This window comes from Bombus impatiens, unplaced genomic scaffold, assembly GCF_000188095.3.
Source record: "Bombus impatiens unplaced genomic scaffold, BIMP_2.2 scf_0675, whole genome shotgun sequence".
Lineage (NCBI taxonomy): Eukaryota > Metazoa > Arthropoda > Insecta > Hymenoptera > Apidae > Bombus > Bombus impatiens.
The window spans coordinates 77,451-99,974 of record NT_177094.1 but is presented as its reverse complement, the minus strand read 5'-3'; the positions used below and the strand labels follow the sequence as shown (position 1 = coordinate 99,974).

Here is a 22,524-nt window from a genome sequence, read left to right as displayed (position 1 = left end):
CTACTACTACTACTACTACTACTATTACTACTACTACTACTACTACTGAAATATCTTTAATAATATCATAACATAAAATCTTGACTTAGTCCTTTTACTTATTGTATTTATAGAATTTTGATTTATATAGAGTATTTTTTGGATTCCTTTATCAATCATACTTCACTAGAATAGAAGGAACAGCACTTTAATAGGAGCATTTAACTCTAATGATGGGTTTGCTTTCAGCATCCGAGATAACGTGGTGAACGGCGTGATCTCTGCAAGTGATTGTAAGATTTGCAAGGATACAAAGGACGAACCAAAAGATTTTGAAGGAGCGTCGTTGCTTTGCGCGCTGAAACCGCGTAAGCGTAAAGAACGTCACGAATCCTGTTGTCAAGAACGAAAACTGATAAGGTACGATAAACAAATGGAGAAAGAAAATGCTTTAACGAAGTTATAAAGATTATATATAAGACCAGTTTGACTTCTCCTATTCTCTCTCAACGAATCGAACACTTTTAGAAGTAGTAGCGAGGAGCGTGTTCTTGAAAGTCCCGCTGAAACCACGGACACGATTAGACGTGTGAGCAGTCACGAAGATTTTAACAGTGAAAAACATTTGCATATTTTATCTCAGCTCGGACAAGACATGGGTCATGGTGTGGTGAGTTTTTTCCAATATGCAAATAATGTTTATTACTTTTGAATTCAGCTTTACACATGTAAGGTACTTTATTTACAGAGATGCGGAAGTCTTCCCTTACATGAAAGAACAAATGTTTCACCTGTGTCCAAAAAAACTCCACCAACTTCGTCACCGTGCGAGACAGCTTTAGAAACAGAAAAATTTGAATGCGATGCCGAGAAATTGAGAAGCAGCGAACGTTTCAGTCGAAGTATTACTCCGAGAGGACGAAGGCAGGCTCGACGAAGGAGGGTGCATAAAGTTACAGACGCAGAGAATTCTAGTAAGGTAAAATTTCTATTTGTTCTTTACATGTGACATGTAACAAAACAGAATCTATAGAATTTGTATTAAATTGAAACAAAAATTCTTTCGTTAGGAAAACGAAGAAGAAACCGATAATATTTATGTCTCATCGAATCCTAATAGCTGCAATGGATCTCCAGCACAAAGTTTTTTGGAAATGTTGAGCAGTGGACCGAGCCGATCGCCATCACCGGCTCGTCCTCCAACAGTTAGTCATGAAGATCTAAATAATCCCAGCCTAACTAACTGGACTTTTCAACGACAAGAAAATGTAAACAAAACTAGGATAAGCTCAATTATATTCAATGACAATATTACATATCAATCTAATATTTGTAGGACGAAGCTGCCGATGCACGAGTAGAAGCTATGCTTTCTCCAAGAAATTCTTTATTACTACCTAGACGTTTTTATTCTGAAAATGAAATGCAACCTAATGCTCCGAATATCGCAGAACTTGGTTTAAAAAATTTAACCAAGTATATAAATGGCTTGAAAAAAAAGATAAAGAAATACGAAGACGAATTTGAAGAAAATTTTGGTTATCGTCCAAGTCATTCTGATAAGATGAGCAACAAGGACATCAAACGATTGTGTACAGAATTAAGTAAATTGCGAAAAGAGCATAAGTTATTAAAGGAAGATCCGGTGAGCGCGTTATTAGCTAATGCAAATAACAAAACAAGAACAACAACTAACGGTAGTCCGACAAACAACAATAACAGCCAAGAAAAATCTAGAACAGTTTCGATGGAAGAGATGATAAAAGAAGTAGAAAAAAAACTAAGTGAAAAGAGATTGAAATATAATAGACCCGAAAATATGGAAGAACTAACTTATGAACAATTAATAGATGAAAAAACTGCTGTTCAAAAAGCTTTGCTTCATATTGAGAATACTTTTGGGAGACCAGTTTCTAAAGAAGATAGAGCTGTCGTGCGATCTTTATATGATAAATACAGAACTTTAAAAAGATTACTTATTAGAGCAGGCGTGGTAAGCGACATATTTTATAAATCTAATAATAATCTTAATTATATGTATTGTATGTATTGTAATTATATGTATTGTATGTATTGTAATTGTATGTATGTACATATAAATTATCTTTAAACTTTCTTTCTGTTTTTCTTACAGAGCAAAAATAAAGATAGCATTTCAGAGTTGGCTACTATTTTGGAACATGAAGCAATGGATTTTACATCATCTAATTTACCTAACAATCCATCTGATACAGAGAGGAGAGCTAGCGAACCTGATATGTCACATAGAGGTATTTTGGATTGTATAGATTCAGTAGATCAATTACCAACTGATAGTGATAGTCAGCACAGCAGTAGCGAAGGAAGTCGTAGTAACAACGAAAGTCTTCACGCACTTCCACAGTAAGTTTTTAGTATATATAATTCACTAATATCTATTTCCTAGAAAGGTATTAACAACTACTTAATTTGATATTAGAGAGGAATTATTGGTACAACAGAAATTAACTAGAGAAGAGAAAAAGCGTCTGCGACGTGCTTTAAAAGAATTAGAAGCACAATTCGAAGCTCGTGCCGGCCGTAGAATGCAAAGAGAAGATCGTGGCCCACAAGTCACAACCGTTTACGAATCATATAAGCAGGCTAAAGCAAAGCTTCGACTGATCGATGCTCTAGTAGCTAAAAATGCTTGACGCAGTATTTAATGAATATCTTGAAATTTACATACATCTAACAATAAAGAAAACTTCAAACATTATAAAACATCCGAAATATATGCAGTGGTTATTATAAAACCGAAATTTCATACAACATTCATAAAAAATGCTATTGTGCAACAGGAGGCAACAAAAAACATCTATCCAAAATGAAGGATATTAAAACAAGACACTAGTATATATGTCTGATAATTTGAATTTATCCAAAAATCAAAATATTTTAAGAGAACAATGGAGAGGCTGTCTCTGGCTGTAATACTTTGACTTCGTATATATTGATTATAATTGGCCAACGATCTATTTTAAATCAAACTATCAAACCGATATAAGAACATGTATGCAAAACTCTATTCTCAACTACTCATATACTGAAATCTCAGTTATTGAAATCAGTACATTGATAAATTAATTTACCTTTAATTCTGATAAAAATGTTTATTGCGTGTAATATGATATTTGTACGAAATATTTTCAACGACAATTTCAATTATTCTAATTAACTAGATTGTTTTGATAAGACTCTTGTTATTTTAATGACTCAGTGAAGTGCATATTATAAAACGATATCATACGATAATAAATAATAAAATTAGTACCAGGTTAGTATTCTGAACTCTAAACACTAATAGTTAGAAAGTAACAGTGGCTACCGCGTTATAAACAATCTGTCGATTTGCATTCAATTTCCTTCAAATACTCAACGTCAGATTCAATAAAGTAAGGAAATGCTTATTGCATGGTTATTGTAAACTGCCAATTTATACGAATAAGTACATCACATAAAAAAATATTAAAGAAAAACATGCCACTGACCTGCTCCATTTTACATATTTCTACCAGTGTTATTTAAAATTTTGTCACATTTTAATAGAAATTTTAAAAAATTTACTTCCTATTTTATATTATTTGCATATACACGTATATTGCATCATATTTTTCCATGTTTGTGCATTTCTTTATGTTTGATTAAATGTTGAGTATGTAAAAAAACAAAGACATAAAGAAATGAATTATTGCTTGAAAAATTATTATATGTACGTATCTTGCTATATATCAATGGATGCTAACATGCAAAAGTAAACTACAAAAGAAGTATTAAGGACGAACAGTGACAAATTATGAAAATAATTTCATAATTGAAACGAATTTAACGAATACATTGTATGTTGACTTCTTCTTTTAGTAGGCATTATATATTTACATACGTCTTTGTACTCTATCGATTAATAATATTATTGCCATTTTCAAATTACTATTTTTAACAAATTTATATCTTTTTTTATATTACATGACATAGGATATCACCTTCTTTAAAAGCTAATACATCAATTGAATGAAAATAGAAAGAACAGATATTTAGATTCTAGATTATACATTATTTAAACTAAAATTGATATTTATTTCATTAGTCGAAGATTATCATCATATTGAATGTTGAGAGTAAAGAACGGATCTGTGGGGTTATTTGTAATGTAAGTACCTTGTAAGAAATATCACATGTTATAATTGTAGAGTACTATAAACTGTTACAGTCTTATAGCTGTATTAAACATATTCATTAAAACCTCGTTAATTTTTCCGTTTTATATTTGTGCAAGTAAAATTTTAAGGCAATTATTCTGAAATATAATGCAGGTATGACGTATATAAACAGTAGCCTTAAAATTCAACTTGATAAAGCGTCTTAAATGAAGGTGCTAAAGTTTCAGTTTTAATCTTATCAAACGAAAGAAATGCTTTGCGAATTTTAGCAACATGGAAGTGCGCCGAAGGGGTTCGCGTTTTTAATATTATGATTTTGCAGCAAACAAGAATTACAGAGCTTAACTAGTACTTATGTATTAAGAACTAAAAAATAAAACAATGTAGGAAATATTCTATAAATTATTATATATTTATACATATATGTATATGATTTTAAATCTTGACTAAAATCAACCGATGTTCAAATTTTTAAATTGATTATAAAAAATTGCTGGAATATATGCGTAGTTTCAATTGGTTCCTTGCAACATATTTTGGTTTAATCTATGTTTTTTTGTTACAAATAAACTTATGGCGGCCCCAATTCTTTAGCGCTAATCCATTTCGCACACTCGTATGAAGAATCTGATTTCTTTGAATATATTGATATTGCATTGATCCAGTCGACATTTGTTATAAAATTTACCCGCTGAATTAAAATATGCGGAATTAATGGAACAGAAAAAGATTTTTTAGACCAAAGCATTTTTTAGTCTGTGATATAATATGAGAGATATATTATTTATGTTAATATGGGAGAGTGTGTGTGAGAAGGACTTCATTTTTTTTGAGGAAACGATTTCTTGACGTGAGGAAATGTTTTCGGTCATCTCCTTCGTAGAAGGTAATCGAGATTGATGATCTGTTTAAAAGATCGTAAAATAAAAGTAGTAATTTAAGTAACGTTACATTCTTTTATACGAAAAAAAGAAAAGAATGAGAAAGAGCGACTGAAGTAGAAAAATCAAAAGTGAAAAATCCGAATAATTTAATTTAATTTAATAAAACTTACAATTTTTTGTATTTTTTAATAATCCAACAAAACTATATTTTAACGATTAATTTCCTTTCACACGATTTTCAGATTTATTATTGTATTTACGAATATATTTGCAGAAATAGGCTCATTATATTTTATTAGTCTTTTAAAAAGACTAATTTTTTATTAAACATCATAGATATCATAAAAAATGTTGGATGTGTATTAATTTTTATGATAAAAGTAAAGAAAAGATACTGCTTCAGGAGTAAAATAACATTTTCTATTAACGTTTTCTGAAATAGATCTCGTACATAAAGTACAAGAGACATATCTGTTGATGTGTGATTTTGTATAATCGCTTACAAGATAAATATTATTGCCACTATTAGATTGAAATTTCGTTTACGAAAAATATAAATTGCTTTTTTATTTCGTAAAAATAATTCGCTCTTGATGATGTATTTAAATATTAAAGGTAAAAATAAAAAATAAATAAACAACAATTTTAATTATTCTGCAGCGTTTGAAAATATGAAATTGTGTATATACGTATAAACGGTATGTATAGATGAAAAGCAAGGGCGTATATCAATATACGAAACTAAACAAATCTATTAGTCGTTATAACAAGTAGCATGTAGAATTGAATAAAAGAAAAATATGATCTGCTAAAAATATTGTTTTTGTTATACTGAATAACCTTAACAAAATCCTTGATATTTCTTTTATAGTGCATATTTTATATTTTAATATTTAGATTAATAATCTTCTAAGCATTATAGTGATAAGAAACAAATCTCTTATTGGGACCACACAATTGCTTACTTAAGAAAAAAAATTACAAATTTTATTTGCATTATACTTTATATGTGTTTATCATGTTTTATCAAATTTCAGACCACTTTTTGTGACAATACTACATAAAAAATAGTTTCAATTAATATCATGTAACAAATTTGTTAATAATTTCAGCTTACGTGATAAATATGATCCACATTGTGTTGTTACCATGATGTTAGTTTCAATTGCTTCTGAAATGTTTGAATTTGCCGTAAGAGACCAGCTAGACGAAGAGAAATAGGTTCCCTTGTGACAGCACTATTTCCCCTTTTGTGAAAAAGTCTCTGCTGAAAATTTGATCCATTTGATCCATTAGATTTAGTTGATGTAAATGGCATAGCTGCATACAATTTATCTGATCCCAGTGGAATTTCAGTTGATATACAAACGTAACTGTTCTTTTTTTGTAATAATTTCATTTGATGTTTTAATGACATCACCTAGGATTAAAAACATTAAAACATTTTTTATAAATAAGCTGTAAAATATCACGATTTAGTCTAAGTATAAATAAAAAATCTGCAAAATAATCTTACCTCTTTATACAAGTTAACAACAGCATTTATCTCATCTTCTTTAATGCTTAATTCTTTTTCTAAATGTAGTATTTCTTCTTCTAAATCTTTATCACTGTATTTTTTTGCTTTTGCTTGTAATTTTTCATATTTTCTATAGTGTGTGTACATATGTTAAGAAATATTAGATTAATATAGATTATTGAGTTTTACTTTATCATTGGTTGACTTAACTTACGTGTTCATTTCCTCGAACTGATCATGAAGGTTAATGAGAACTTCCCTTATTCCTTTAGAATCTTGAGAATGATTAACTGTTGAGGTATTAGAAATGTGTTTATCACAAATATTGCCCTGTAATGTGTTCTAGATTAATATTTTTAAACAATCTATTCATCTAGATAACTTTACCTGATATATTTTGGATTGCATTTCTGGGTTTTCCATCTTTGTGTTTACATTTTGTTGGGAAGCAAATAATTTCAACATTTTATTGTCTGTTACATGTAGTATTGTATTCAGTGTATTCAATTGATTCTCTGATCTAGTATCCTGCAAATAACAAGAAATATTTTTATGTTCTGAAATGAAAGATGAACATTTCCAATGATATTACATTTAATATTGTCTACTAAGCAAACCTTTTTCTTATGAAAATTCCCATATTTATTTACACTGCCATTAATTCCTTTTTGTAAATTCTGATATTGCTCAATATTTGATTTCAAATTTACATTTAAATTACTTACTCCTTTCCTATCATATTTTAAAAACATATTTTCATTTTCTAATAAATGATCACCTTTACTCATAAACAAATTTTCTTTCTGTATATGTATATTATTCATTTGGGAATTTATATGAGACAGTTTACTCTGTTGATTGTTTATCTGTTCTACAAGAACAGATGCAGGCTTCATACCTCTGCTAATCTTACGAATAAGAAGAGGTGTCACTCCTGTTGCAGCAATTTGCCTTGTTTTCATAATGCTCAAAACCTTTTGAATAAAGAAAGATTGTAACAATAAGCATAGCTTACTTTTATATTTAATAACATACTTGCTGTATATTTAAACCTAAATTATGACTTGGGGTTACAGAAGTACCCACTACAAAGGGTATATTTTGAAAGTTAAATCTACCGAAATATGAACGATTGGCTCTCTTTAATTTAGAAGCTAAAGTTGGCATTTCATAATTATGAGTAACTATTGGGTCGCAATATGATGCTTGTATAATTGCATGTTGACACTGATGCGAATTGTACTTTTCCATGGTACATGCAGGACTGGTTGAAATTTTCAAATTATTACTTAGATCATTATTAATTGTAATCCTTTCTCTGAAAATAGAAGTTAATATTATATTTGATATTATATAATATCATTGCTATAACCACTACCATGAGTCCTTACACTGTTTTCTGATCAGTTTGATGTTGCTTTTGAGAATAATTTTTGGGACAATCTACATTAACATCACTAACATTTTGATAATTATTATCTTCATATTTTGGTTTTATGGATATGTTTTGTTGTTTATTCATAGCTGAAGATGTTAATATGTTAATATAGTTCATGTGATGTTCAAGTTTTGAATGTTTACTAGGAATAGCAGATGTGCTACCACTCTTTGCTGCTGCATTATGATAAATTTCCACTACATCATTAGATGTTTGGTGAGACTTGAATGTATGACGATTACTTACACTATCTAAAATATACATAAAAATCAATATGAAGTTTTCAAATGAACATCTTTATATGATACTTTTTTGTTTTCGTTTTTTTGTATCCTTTTTTCCTAAAAAAATTGTATCTCTTGTAGTTACAGTACTCCGTGAATTAGAACAGTGTATTTTTTTTCTTCGTCTTTTAATCTTCAATGGAACAATGTCATCTAGCTTACATAAGGAGCCTTTCTTGCTTGATAATGCTGAAGAAATAGCTTTTTCTTTTTTTTCGTTTTTTGTAGAGACTTTACTTTTATCCACGGATCCATCTTTAACATTACCAGAAATATTTAGTTTAATATCATCTTTTGCAGAAAATGATTCTTGAAGTAAATAGCTATTTTGATTATCCAGATTTAATTGTTCAAAAGATTTGGTTAAAGTTTCATTATTTCCTATTAATTCTGTAGAATATTCTGTTAGATGCTTTTGATATGGGAATTGCCAATTGTAATTGTGTTCTTCACACTGCTAATAAGATTTTTATGAATATAGTTATGAAGAACAACTTCATTTAGAATGCATATCAAATATATTCATAACTTAAACACAATATACATACTGCCATGTTATCTTTCTGAGTTGGTAGTAACGATCTTGATTCTGTGTTCTGTGAAATAGCATAAGTTTGAAGTGTAATCGAAGATAATTCAGTTTCTGTTCCTTTCTGTTTATTTAAGTTCTTTTGTTTTTCTTTTTCTTCTTCTTTCTTCTGCAGATTATTTTCTGATAAAATATTGGCTAAATTTGGAGTTGTGAAAGGCTTATCTTTGTGGATCTTATCATCTGTAACATAGAGAATGCATTTGAATTTATTTTTTTATAGTTCACAATAATAAAAGAATGTACAGCGAAAAAAAATATTTTATTGCATTTTATTGCATCATTTTCATTTAAAAACATACATAGATTATCAGAATACTTTTCCAAGGAATTATTACAATTCACTTGTCTGGAAACTATAGTTTCATCATTACTAGAAGTCTTTATTTTACAATTTTGCCAATTTGGATCACACAAAGTCTTTTTAGTTTCTTGTATTTTTGGCATATCATGATATAACATTTTCATATATTTCATATGAGATTTTAACGAATCACATCTTTCTTTCGTAGAATAGAACCATTGTTTTACATTTTTCACGTCTAAATGAATAAAACTCAACATAATTAAACTAAATTATTTCTATTACTGTAGTGTAAATATAACATATAGATTAATACAAGTTATTTTGATATATTTAAATCACATATGCAAAATATATAATTACCAGTGTAATATTTTTTCTTGTAATTAACATCCATATTCTGTTTTTAGTTAATAAATATACATAGTTTAATTACCAAACAACCATCATTAGTAAGATTAATAATAAAAGTTTTTTGACGGATAAAAGAAATTTGTAAAAGAAATCTATAAAAAATTCAAAGAATAAGAACTCACAGGTTACGTTTTTATTGTTTATCGATTACATTTTTATTTATATATCTTTTGTTTCCAACATGTACTTCTTTCATTAAAAGAAAATCGTCTAAGGGAAAATTTTAGTTTTTAGTCAGCTTCTTACAAAAGCTCGTAAAATATTTAAACATGTATTACCCGTTCTAATATTGACTTTCATTTAACTTTTCAAACATTTTAAAAATTACATTTATTATTCCAATGTTATTATTAACTAAAGCATTTGATTTTTGTTAAATGTACCAAATTGTAAAAATATTAAATTGTTTTAAAAGTTGCCTATAGATTTCTTAATATTAAATGAAAATCAAATTTATTTCTAGACAAGTAGAATGCAAAAATGTTTGCAATAAATGTAAATAAAAATCATACTTCCTAATTATAAGACTATGTAAGTGCTACAACAATCTAAAAATACTCAGAAATAATTAAATTCAAAGATAAGTTTAAAATGAAAAAGAAAAATCTAGAATAGGGAAATCTCTGGTAAATTTTTAAATTGAATTACTGTAATACTGGTTTGTAATATTTAGCCGTTAGGTGCGCTGAAGTCTGTTTCTTGCTTATAGATATGTTGTACTTTAAGAAGACGTAGTTCGGTCTAATCCTGAGTTGTAAATGGTGGATGGCCTGTCATCGTTGTCGCGTTAAGATCAGGTACGTAGATTTGTATCTCATTTATGTTTGATTTTTAATTATGACATTAACGAAAAATAATTATGATTTCTACGAAGAATTGTTGATCGCCTTATAAAGAACATCAGTTCTAATAATAAATATTATTCTTTCTTGAAATCTTGTTTCATGACACCTTTGATTACGTAAAATTATTGCACCAGACGAAAATAGTCACCTGACTTAAGAGATATAGTTATTTCTTTCGTATTTTTTTTTTAGAAAAGATCCTTAATAACTTTTAACATTTATTTTACACTTTCATATTAACCCATCAATAATAAAATATTCTTAATGATTGAATTAAATAACCTACAATATGATTGTGTTCAAATGAAAAATATTATCTTTCATATATGTAGATATAAATGTAATTGTGTAGTTGCAATAGGTATTTAGAAATCTATCGTAAATTCTGCACTTTTTTTCGTAGTTTCACTTTTAATAAGATTCTTAGATTCATTTGTTCTTGCTAATCCCTATCGGCATGCCAAAAAATTGACGTTTGACCACGTTTTTCGGACAAATGTCATATGTTTCTGACATTGTCTAATTGACAAAGGATTGCGTCTTATTTGCATAACTGTTTTAAAAACTAGAAATATATTTTAATAATCCTTTGCTATTTATTTTTTATTAAAATTACTATATGAAGTAATTGTAAGTACGTATTGATATACACACCGATTACTGATGTTGTAATAATAGATAATTCGTTATCGTCTGTATAGCGTAATTAATATGAATAGTTTTTGTTAACTTCAATATGAGTTACACAATGTAATACCATAATTAGTGTTAGTGACACATTGAATTTTGATATTATAAATTATAATCTAACCTAATATTTTTGTTTTAAATGTATATCTACTTATGTTTTGTAACATGTCAATAAAGTTGAATATAAAGAGTTTATTATGAATCTCCTCAATGTGTTTTGATTTTCTTGTTAGCTTATCTGTCTTACATTAGTCATTTATTATGATAGACTATGTCATTTGTGCAGACCAGTCTGCATTATAATGCATATACATGTATGTTCTTTGTTTTACCATTAATATACTTAAATTCATATCCATATATATTAATATCTTAGTTTCAGCTTATGCAAAGTTTTTGTACATTTTCTTAACAACATCTGTTACACAAAAATTATTTTAATGTTATTAAACTATAGAAATGTTAAATATCATATATATTTTATGTTTTATATGCAATGTAACATTAGCATCTTTTGGATATTTACCATTTCTCATTTTATATACCTCTAACATGCTAATGTTTAGAAGCATAAAAAGAAGTTATATTTTATACATGAAAAATATATAATTATGTATGTACATTTCTAATCAACATAATTTGAGTAGACATGCAGATTTAGATATGCTATATCAGCAGATTACTACTTATATTATTTCAAAGAAATATTTATCAACAACAATATCTTAATTATTACTTTAAAAAATGTGTATCTTCCGTAATTGTAAGTGGTATACATATACTTAGAGTTATTGATTTCATCATGTGCTAAGTTTTAAAGTTGGCACATCATACATGGTTGTGCAACTGAAATCTACAATTAAAATTAAAGAGAAATTTAAAAATATTTTTTTATAAATAGATTAAAGTCTTGCAAAAGACTTGATTACAAAATTTTTTTACAAAGCAATAGGACATATTTGTTCTTATTACACAAACATATCCTATGGTTTTGTAACAAAAGGATTGTTTAAGGAAATATGCTGTTTCCTTTAAATGCAAAATGTATTATTGATAATTATCTACCTTTTCCAATCTTTATATGAAGTAAAGTTGATAAAATTTGATAAAAGCACTAAAGATTTACTAGTAATTTTAAATAAAAACTATCAATTTTGTGAGTAATTACAGATAAAGTACAATACAATCTCAAAGATAATAATGTACTTATACACTTGTAGTTTTAATCATATGAATTATATATAAATAGTTTAGTTATACCATAAAATAATGTATAAATATATGATTTATAAGTTTTGGATACCTAGTGAACAGATATATTGATACTAATATTTGTTGCAGGTAAAAATGTATAAGGCAAGGACCCTATTTAGTACATTGGCCCCTTTAGCGCCACAAATGTGCAGGCCTGAAAGGTTTGCATCATGGTTGGTTCGAAGCCATCCTCTGACAAGGACCACACAGGTGATAGTTATCGAACCAATTAGAAAGTATAGCAAGGTAGCCACAGAACCTTTTCTCAATGGCAGTTCCAGCACTTATGTAGAAGAAATGTATAATGCATGGCTACAAGATCCTCATAGTGTACATGTGGTTAGTAGTAAATTCATGGAATATATCCTTGTTATTGAAGTAAACATTAACTGTAATTTTTTATGAATTTTATTACTTTTATTTTTAGTCTTGGGACTCATTTTTTCGCAGTAGTACTGCTGGAGCTGCACCGGGTCTTGCATATCAGGCGCCTCCTTCTCTTGCTCCAAGTCATAACCAAGTTCCATTAGGAGCATTATTACCACTTGGTGGTGGTACACAATTGAGCCAAATACCTGTTAATGAAAAGATTATTGATGACCATCTGGCTGTTCAAGCTATTATTCGTTCTTATCAGGTATGTTAATTTTATATTGCGTATTTAAAAAAACTAGGATAACAACAACTATGTTTCAACAAAATATTATGTTTCCAAGCACCAAATTTTTTATACGTGTGTATTATTATTAAATACATTAAAAAAATTTAATTATATTTTTTATTTTACATAAGATATTCAATTTAAGTGAAATTATATAATATTTTATGGCTTCATGTTAAAGCTTTTAGATGTTCTATCTTATCTTTTTGATTATTAGAAAAAGTGTCTTAATATTTTGACTATAATTCAGTCATTATTTGATCTTGAAACATTATAGCATGTGTTCTAGAAACATTGTATGTATGTTTTATGTCGAAGGGAAATTTCTACTATCATGTTGCATGTGATATCAAATAAGAGTTTTGTTTCAATTTCCACATGTCCTAATCTTTATTTCTTTTCTTAATACCATATTTATGTTCACTAATCTAGTTGATATGTTAGTTCTGCAATTGATAAGAAGAAAAAAAAAAGCAAACTTATGAAACATATAGGACATAAGAAATTGATACTGAAACTATTTCATTAAGGGCTATCATGTATTTCATGAAATAATCCATCATTGCGTCCTATCATTGAAAAAATATTTCGAACAGTGATTAAGAATGTCAGATTATATTCAAGTATTGCATAATAGCCTTATTTTATTAGATGCTTATTGCATCTATCACCTCTAGCATGTTTTACAATTAAATATTTCCCACAAATTATGTGTTAGATTTGTGATGTAAATTATAGCTCTAAATTATAACTTATTAATACATATCTAAAAAAGAGGGAAATCAATAGAGAATTAGTAAAAGCATAAAATGATATTAAAAGGCAATTGATCTTCAGAAAGTAAATTAACGTTATATTTTTATATTATTTTATATTTTGTAAAATTATAATTATACAAATATATCAAATGAAGTTAAAATTTTACCCAAAGGTTACGGTAGCTTTAATTTTAAGAAATATTACAGATTTCGTTTAAAAAATTATAATGCATATTTTTATATGAGTTTAGAATTAAAGGTTAATTTAAAGGGGTTAATTTAAAGGTCTAAATTGAAAGTTTTAATGTGCTAGAGCAATAATTAGTGAATAGTTAAGGGGTGATTACACTTTTAATAGCAATATTGTATTTCTATAATGTAGTAATGTATGGTAGTTAAAAAAATGGAAAACTGATATACATTGGGGTCCTTTTGGAATTATTTATTGGCATATAGGCTCGAGGTCACTTAGTTGCTGATCTGGACCCACTGGGTATTATGCAAACAGACCTGATACATAACCATTATGCAGCCCGCAAGGGATCTCCTGAACAGGTTCTGCGACAATATATGCTTGGTAAGGCTTTTACCCAAACCAATTCCTTAAAGTATTACTTTAGTTTTTATATGTATAAAGTAAAGGTGTGTTTATAAATGCTATATTACAATGCTGGTTTTCGATTATATCTGTTTAGTTAATTTTGTCAAAATTTATGTGATTATTGTGACTTTTAAAGTACCAGAGCTTTTTAAAACACCTTCACCAAATATATGTCACATTTCACATCATAAAAACAAACATCATGGTTTCTATCATATGCATTAACTCCTTCTTAACCATTATCATACCTTCCTTCTTCATAAATAATTGGAGTAATTCATGTGTATGTATTTTAAGAAAGATTTTATGAAATACATGAAATTTATAAAATATTAGTAAAATACAAGAAAGAAGTTGTTGGATTGAATATATTGAGAAGGTGTTATGTGAATGTAGATTCATGATAAGTTTTACTGATACTGAAAATGTTCTCGTCCCTCTTAAGGAAGAGTGGGATGTTTATCGGTTTATATTTTGCAATTTGTATCGATAGTATGTTACATGTGTATGAATAATGTTTTTAAGTTGCTTCTTATGATAAGTGTATTAGTATTTATGACGTATTTTCAAATATCATGCACAAATAAACTGTCTAAGGTAAGAAAATGTATTGGAAATCATTGCTATGCATGCTTGCAGATGATGTTAGTAGCTTTGCTTTTATATGTTTGCAATTATAATTTGGAATGTTTGTTTCTGGAACAAGTTATTATTTAATTTAACTATCTATACCATATTACAACCATTAGTTTCTGTTTTGTGGAAGGATATTTGAGTTATGTTTGCTTAATTTAATCCTTAAAAAATAATAAAATAACAAATAATAAAATATTCTTGTTCTAAATACATAAACTAGGTTTAGTTATAGAAAGCATGTATATAACATGCTTTAACTGTTAACATATCAATATTAACGAATATTTATTTTATCAATAGGTATGTTTGCTTTTAATTACTGTGATGTGATGTTTTTAAAAGATAATTTTTCTCTTTTTATTCCTTGAAAACATATGAGTCAATATTTTAAGACACATTTAAGTGAACATTAGTCACAGTGATTTATTTTAATGTTTGTAATGAGTTAAGAAGTTTGAAGAACTAAAAACTACTTGGTTCGTATGAATGTGGCGTTAAATTGACAGATTCGTGGCCATCATATCGCTAAATTGGATCCACTTGGCATCAACAGCGCTGATCTTGATGATAGACACCCACAAGAATTGCTCTATAATCATTACTCATTCGGTAAGCCTAAATGAATGTGTTTCTGCATAAATCAAAGGAATGAAGGTCCAGAGTGTACTTTATGTGAGGTATTACTATGTATTAAAAAGACTATCAAAAATTTAACTGCTTGAAGTAAGCAATATTTTGCTTCATTATTTCTTTAACATTGTCCTAACTTGAAGATGTTTGTGTAATAATTTACTTATTTCACCACAATATGATACTTGTTATTATTGGAAATATCATTTTTATTATTATGATTCATATTTCATCTCATCTTCTTCCTGGACACAAAGTACAGCATAATAAACAGAAAAGATACCTTAAATCTAAACAATATTGCAAAGTTAGTTACAGTAAAAATTAATAAAATGATATTAATATTGTTTTTAGATAAATATATTTAGTGGCGAAACCTTATTGTAATACATATAAAAAGAGTTTTGCTCAATAATTTAATTATTCAGTTTAAGCATAATGTCCACAGGGAACAGAGCACATACTACTACTTACTCACAGGAACTACAGTACAGAATAGCTACACTTATGAAAAGTATGTAAGAATAATAATTAAAATGAGAGTTCAATTTAAAGCTTTTGTAAAATATTAGTATTTTTGGGATGTGATGGTTCGCTATGGGATTACATAAAAATTGGCATTAAAGGTAAATTGTAAAGGTGCTTGGGTCCTTTATATGAACATTGATTGCTATATTTTGCTGTAAAGGTATTTGTGCCAGGAATAATTTTTGAATATTTTTTTTTTGGGGAAAAATTGGAGGAAGTATAGGATAATAAATAATATTATTACCACACCTAACAGTTTATGTATGATGTAATAAAAGATGTTTGTATAAGTATTTTTGTAGAGCATACTTTTCGCAAATACTTCCTCCTCAAGTTCCTATTTATTTATTAAATGATTTTTGTATAATCTATATGTTTTAATATCATTTTTCAAATTTCTACACTTTTCTGTATCTTATTTTATTTTATAAATTGTGTGGCCAATGTGTAAAAATTTTGTCATATTATTGTACTGTTATCATTTTAGTATTTTTGGTGATTGCTTTTATTAATAATGCTTCATTGAGTTTTACAGCTTTGTATTTGAATACTTTTTTCAGTTTTCCATTTATTTCTCTTCTTACAAATATTGTGGAGAGGGTTTGTTATAATCTTAACTATTTGTTTTTTTTTTAAAGAAATGATGCATGTATATATCATGTGCCAAACATTTTGTATACATATAATCACATATGATATTAAAAGAACTATTTGCATATATTTATAATGCAAATATAGAAAACACTGTATTTGAGTTTCATGCCATATAAAGTTCTCTTTTTTTGCTTCATAGTTTACATTTTCAGTATCAGTTACAAAAATATATACACTATATTTTAATGAAAAGAAGTGCGTACTATATATAATAAGTAGTTATAACAAAAGAGATGTCTTTTTAGATATATTTGGAATTAATTATCCTATATTGATTCTATTATAAATACATACGTGACGTGGCGTTGCGTTTGCCTTTTATTATATTCATGTTTTTTTAAAATAAGCAAATATTTCATTGTTCGATTTCTACAGAGGAATCCGATATGGATCGTATTTTCAAGTTGCCATCCACCACTTTTATTGGTGGCAAAGAAAAATCATTGCCCCTTCGTGAAATCTTAAAAAGACTAGAAGCTGCTTACTGCGGCCACATCGGTGTGGAATTCATGTTTATCAATTCTTTGGAACAATGCAATTGGATTCGACAAAAAATGGAGACTCCTGGTATTATGGAAATGACAAATGATGAAAGAAGACTTATTTTGGCTAGATTAACTCGTGCAACAGGGTATATAAAATATCGAAATGTAAACATTTTTACATTTATACTAACAATAAAATGTTTATTGTTATATTTTGTATTCTCACTGTAGATTTGAAGCATTCCTTGCACGCAAGTGGTCATCTGAGAAGAGATTTGGATTGGAAGGATGTGAAATTCTGATTCCTGCTATGAAGCAGGTAATTGATAAATCAACTGAGTTAGGAGTTGAATCCATTGTCATGGGTATGCCTCATCGTGGCCGTTTAAATGTCCTTGCTAACGTTTGTCGTAAACCCTTGAGTCAAATATTCACTCAATTTGCGGCTCTAGAAGCAGCTGATGATGTAAGTGTATATGATATTTACAATACGAAATTTGATCTTGTCATTTATATGGATATGTCTTACTAATTCTTAATAATCTAGGGTTCTGGTGATGTTAAATATCATTTGGGAACATACATTGAGCGTTTGAATCGAGTAACAAACAAAAACATTCGTTTAGCTGTTGTGGCGAATCCATCTCATTTAGAAGCTGTCGATCCAGTAGTACAAGGAAAGACTCGTGCAGAACAATTTTATCGCGGTGATGGCGAAGGCAAGAAGGTACACTATACGGAGTGATTTACATTGATAACAAAATTTTATTACTTCTCTGGAAGCTTCATGATTAAACTGATATTAACAGGTCATGTCTATTCTTCTGCACGGCGATGCTGCATTCTGTGGGCAGGGTATTGTTTTTGAAACAATGCACTTGTCAGACTTACCAGATTATACAACTCATGGTACTATTCATATTGTGGTGAATAATCAAATTGGATTTACTACAGATCCAAGACATTCACGATCCTCTCCATATTGTACTGGTAAGTATCTCATCATACACATAAAAGATAATCTTTTTGTGTTCTAAGGTTACTCTAATCATTAATGATTTTATGAAAGATGTTGCAAGAGTAGTGAATGCACCCATTTTCCATGTAAATTCGGATGATCCTGAGGCAGTAATGCATGTTTGTAAAGTTGCTGCAGAATGGAGAGCAACTTTCCATAAAGATGTTGTTATTGATATTGTATCATATAGACGAAATGGTCACAATGAGATTGATGAACCTATGTTCACACAGCCTTTGATGTATCGAAAAATTAGAAATACTCCACCAGTTTTAGACATATATGCCAAAAGTCTTATTGATGATAGTGTTGTTTCTGCTGAAGAAGTTAAGGTACTGAAATAAGAAATATTTTACTTTTTTGAGTATATGTGACTAAGTTTTTGTAATGATATTACAGGATGTTAAAGATAAATATGAGAAAATTTGTGAAGAAGCATATGTCAATGCTAGACAAGAAACACATATTAAGTACAAAGATTGGTTGGATTCTCCATGGTCCGGTTTCTTTGAAGGAAAAGACCCTTTAAAAGTATCTCCTACCGGTATTAAAGAAGACACACTCATTCATATTGGAAAAAAATTCTCTTCACCACCACCCAACGCAGCTGAATTTGTGGTTCATAAAGGTAAATGTCTCTCTAATTATGGATGAATTAATTAATTAGATATATATTAATTTGAAACATATAAACATACAGGTATCGAGCGTATTTTAAAATCTCGTATGGAAATGATAGAAGCGCGAACAGTTGATTGGGCTCTTGGAGAAGCTATGGCCTTTGGTTCTTTACTTAAAGAGGGTATTCATGTTAGATTATCAGGTCAAGATGTAGAAAGAGGAACTTTTTCACACAGACATCATGTTCTCCATCATCAAACTGTGGATAAAGCTACTTACAGACCACTGTGTTATCTTTACCCAGATCAAGCTCCATATACTGTATGCAATAGTTCTTTATCAGAGTTTGGTGTACTTGGTAATGTTATGATATTACTTAAATTGGCTTTATATATATGTTTTAATGATATTACGAATAAAAATATTTTTTTTTGTTAAACTTTTAGGATTTGAATTAGGTTATTCTATGACTAATCCTAATGCACTAGTGTGCTGGGAAGCACAATTTGGTGATTTCAATAACACGGCACAGTGCATAATTGATCAATTTATCAGCAGTGGTCAAGCTAAATGGGTACGTCAATCTGGTCTTGTAATGTTACAACCTCATGGGCTTGAGGGAATGGTAAGTTCTTAAATATGTGTTTAAAAAATTTGTTATATGACAGTATATAATTATCTGCATGATTGTCCGCCTGTTCTAGGGACCTGAACACTCCAGTGCCCGCTTGGAACGTTTCCTACAAATGTCTGCTGATGATCCAGATTATTTCCCTCCTGAAAGCGAAGAATTCGCTGTGCGTCAGTTACACGATAGCAATTGGATTGTAGCCAATTGCAGTACACCAGCAAATTATTTCCATATTCTAAGAAGACAGATTGCATTGCCATTTAGGAAACCTTTGATTTTAATGACACCAAAATCATTGCTTCGTCATCCAGAAGCAAAGTCTAGTTTCGATTTGATGCTGGAAAATACAGAATTTCTTAGAGTGATACCAGAAGAAGGTGTAGCTTCTCAAAATCCCAGTAATGTTAAAAGGATAATTTTCTGTTCTGGTAAAGTTTATTACGATTTAAAGAAAGCACGCGCGGAGAAGAAATTGGACGATAAAGTTGCCATTGTGAGAGTCGAACAGGTAAATATTAGTTGCTATCAAATTCGAAAACCTTTTTGTTTATTTTCATTCTGTTAATTAAATTTACTCGTATTCTTTTGTTTTTATAGATTTCACCTTTCCCATACGATTTAGTTAAGAAAGAAGCCGATAAATATGCTAATGCAGAATTAATATGGGCTCAAGAAGAACACAAAAATCAGGGTGCATGGACATACATTCAACCTAGATTTCATACAGCTTTGAATGGAGCTCGTTCTGTATCGTGAGTATCGAAATTCAAACAAATATTAAGATCTGTCTTTTGCAATATGTATGTATAATTTTAGCTTACAAAAATACGTATAAATTGCTCGCGTTTCCATTATAATGAATTTGTGTTGGAAAATCACCTAATTGATACTTGTAACATAAATTATAAAATTACGATATTTTGGTTGTGCAATACGTTTGCCATATGTTTAGCTGTTCACGTGGCCCAAATTTTTTACTTTGTCACAGTTTCGTTTTCGATGTAATTTATAAAATTTTGATGTGTGTAAATATATCACTAATAGGCAATGTACTTAAGCACAAAATTTATCAATAATTTGTCTTGTACGCGTGCTTGCTAAGCAAAGCAAAAAATTGGGCCATGTTACAGCAGCGGAAGTACGTCATACGACAGTAGGGGTAGCGGAGGGTGGTTTAGTGGTTGGTTCTCATCAACTAAACCAACGAATGTGTCCGAGTCGCTGTCAATAGAATCTAATAAACCCAAACAGAGAACATTAAGGTAATGTTGGTTATAGTATTTGAATAGGATATTTATTATAGCTTTCATTATCATACTTTAATGTAAATATATGATAAGGTATAGCTGTAGAAGGATATAAATGTATAGTTTATGATTAACTTTGATCCGTAAATCTAAATTTTTGTTTCAGGTACGTTGGTCGCCCGACAGGTGCTTCACCTGCAACAGGAAGCAAAATGCAGCACCTCAAAGAACTAAAACAATTACTTGATGACTCCTTCGACGTTTAATTATCCTTCGTAGCACTATGTAGAACACATTTTATTTATTTTCTCTTATTATATTTGTTATGTTCCCTTTGCCCTGCTCTATATACATCCTAAGAGGAGATTAACATAATTTGAAATAGTTTCTTCATTACTGATTTATTTAGATGAATTAACGTACACGCACGAATACTTTCTTGATCGTGATAAACCTAGTTAAAAACTTTTTATCTAGATTCAAGACATCGACTTTCTTTTTATTTGATTTCTATTTTACGATGCTGTGGTCCAATCGTAAAAATTAATACATTTTGAAACATTTCTTTGGTTTCATTAAAAGAATAATTGATTAAAATATGAACTTCACGAGAAATTTAATCTAATACAAACATATACGCAATGAGTAAGCCATGTAAATATATGCATTTCATTCTTATTTAATGCTTGAATGCGATCCTGTATATTTTTTCTTTTTAATAGGTGACATATATTTATGCTAGTATGTGAGTTGAGTGTTGAATCCGGTGTATGATTGAGTTAGCAGAAACATTTTATTTTATTATGTAAATATATCACAAGAACAAAAATTACATTAGCAAGAAACCTCCTAACATGACTTACTCATTGTCTAAATCTGTCGTTACAATAATCGAAAATATTCGTGCGTTGACGTTTGTATTTTATTCGTTTGTTAATACATAACTTTATGAAACGGATAAGATTAAGAAAAAAGTATTATTTTTAATTTATACAACAGTTTACGCAGAGTGTAAATAATCGATTGTTACGACTGTGGAGACTTAAATGAAACTTTTCGGAGTTTGATAATGTTTACTTACGGCAATTTTTTTATTCATTTATTTATGCCGTAGCGAAAGACAGCCAGTTGATTTAATTCTTTATCGTTGCTTTATTTTTATAAAGAATTAAATAATTGGTAGGTTGGTAGAAATATATAAAGCGATATGTCGTAGCATTAGACTCGATTACGTAATGTATTGCGAAAATGTAGATTATGTGAACTTAATAGGAAAGAAAAAATGTTTACGAGATCGAGTCGTAATGTTACTCTTCAAAAAGTTTCAAAGACTTCTCTAACAAGGTGAGAATAGAAGACAATTCGCTAATGCTAGTTGGAATATTTAAAAAAAATTATTTTATTATTATTTTAGCTTAGCCAATGATATACCTTGGTTGCTCCATAGTCTGCGAAGGCACAGTATTTATATTCTACATGTGAATCATTTGAAGAATGAGTTTTATGAATGGAATATCTGTTGTACCATGTCACTGATTGAAAAGTATTGTATCAAATTTAAGTTATATGTAACAATAGTACACGATATTTTGTAATCCGCTAGAATACGATAGATGCAATGTGGTCCTAAATAAATTGCGGTACTGTTATTCCACTCATCATTTCTTGTTATTACA

General features: G+C 28.9%; 3 protein-coding genes across 15 annotated transcripts in view; 2 read left to right on the top strand and 1 right to left on the bottom strand.

Annotated features, from left to right (window-relative positions):
• LOC100742037 (protein FAM13B) overlaps positions 1-5,128 on the top strand; it is a 15,309-nt gene extending 10,181 nt beyond the window's left edge. The window contains exons 7-13 of the mRNA XM_003492354.4: positions 229-399; positions 508-649; positions 728-958; positions 1,050-1,247; positions 1,316-1,972; positions 2,114-2,361; positions 2,438-5,128. Of these exons, the coding sequence (XP_003492402.1) occupies positions 229-399; positions 508-649; positions 728-958; positions 1,050-1,247; positions 1,316-1,972; positions 2,114-2,361; positions 2,438-2,651 (1,861 nt within the window). The 3' untranslated portion in view covers positions 2,652-5,128. The remainder of the gene's footprint in view (positions 1-228; positions 400-507; positions 650-727; positions 959-1,049; positions 1,248-1,315; positions 1,973-2,113; positions 2,362-2,437) is intronic.
• Positions 1-9,730, bottom strand: part of LOC100742277 — an 11,840-nt gene extending 2,110 nt beyond the window's left edge. The window contains exons 1-12 of one of the 5 annotated variants that reach the window (XM_033322852.1): positions 9,539-9,572; positions 9,174-9,413; positions 8,831-9,054; positions 8,307-8,739; positions 7,952-8,249; positions 7,596-7,878; positions 7,178-7,534; positions 6,948-7,088; positions 6,775-6,902; positions 6,558-6,690; positions 6,159-6,461; positions 6,007-6,097 (exon numbers count right to left, since the gene is read on the bottom strand). In XM_033322852.1, the coding sequence (XP_033178743.1) occupies positions 6,186-6,461; positions 6,558-6,690; positions 6,775-6,902; positions 6,948-7,088; positions 7,178-7,534; positions 7,596-7,878; positions 7,952-8,249; positions 8,307-8,739; positions 8,831-9,054; positions 9,174-9,413; positions 9,539-9,572 (2,547 nt within the window). In that variant the 3' untranslated portion in view covers positions 6,007-6,097; positions 6,159-6,185. Of the gene's footprint in view, positions 1-6,006; positions 6,462-6,557; positions 6,691-6,774; positions 6,903-6,947; positions 7,089-7,177; positions 7,535-7,595; positions 7,879-7,951; positions 8,250-8,306; positions 8,740-8,830; positions 9,055-9,173; positions 9,414-9,538 lie in introns of those variants that run through there. The other 4 variants (XR_004462384.1, XR_004462386.1, XR_004462385.1 and 1 more) reach the window with 4 other exon arrangements.
• A 557-nt stretch (positions 9,731-10,287) lies between these two features.
• Positions 10,288-22,506, top strand: LOC100741918 (2-oxoglutarate dehydrogenase, mitochondrial). 9 transcript variants are annotated; one of them, XM_012390033.3, is made up of 17 exons: positions 10,288-10,386; positions 12,466-12,717; positions 12,806-13,015; positions 15,541-15,643; positions 16,113-16,178; positions 17,222-17,477; positions 17,563-17,797; positions 17,879-18,058; positions 18,141-18,321; positions 18,401-18,681; positions 18,749-18,977; positions 19,050-19,328; positions 19,417-19,595; positions 19,675-20,109; positions 20,199-20,353; positions 20,732-20,863; positions 21,015-21,114. In XM_012390033.3, the coding sequence occupies exons 2-17, from the start codon at positions 12,472-12,474 to the stop codon at positions 21,112-21,114; spliced, it is 3,267 nt and encodes a 1,088-aa protein (XP_012245456.1). In that variant the 5' UTR covers positions 10,288-10,386; positions 12,466-12,471. The 9 variants fall into 9 exon arrangements, with proteins under 9 accessions (XP_012245456.1, XP_012245458.1, XP_003492401.1 ...); XM_012390039.2 differs by lacking the exon at positions 10,288-10,386 and adding an exon at positions 14,254-14,374 and having other exon boundaries at positions 12,474-12,717; XM_012390035.3 differs by lacking the exon at positions 20,732-20,863 and having other exon boundaries at positions 10,299-10,386; positions 21,015-22,506.
• The last annotated feature ends 18 nt before the right edge of the window (positions 22,507-22,524 follow it).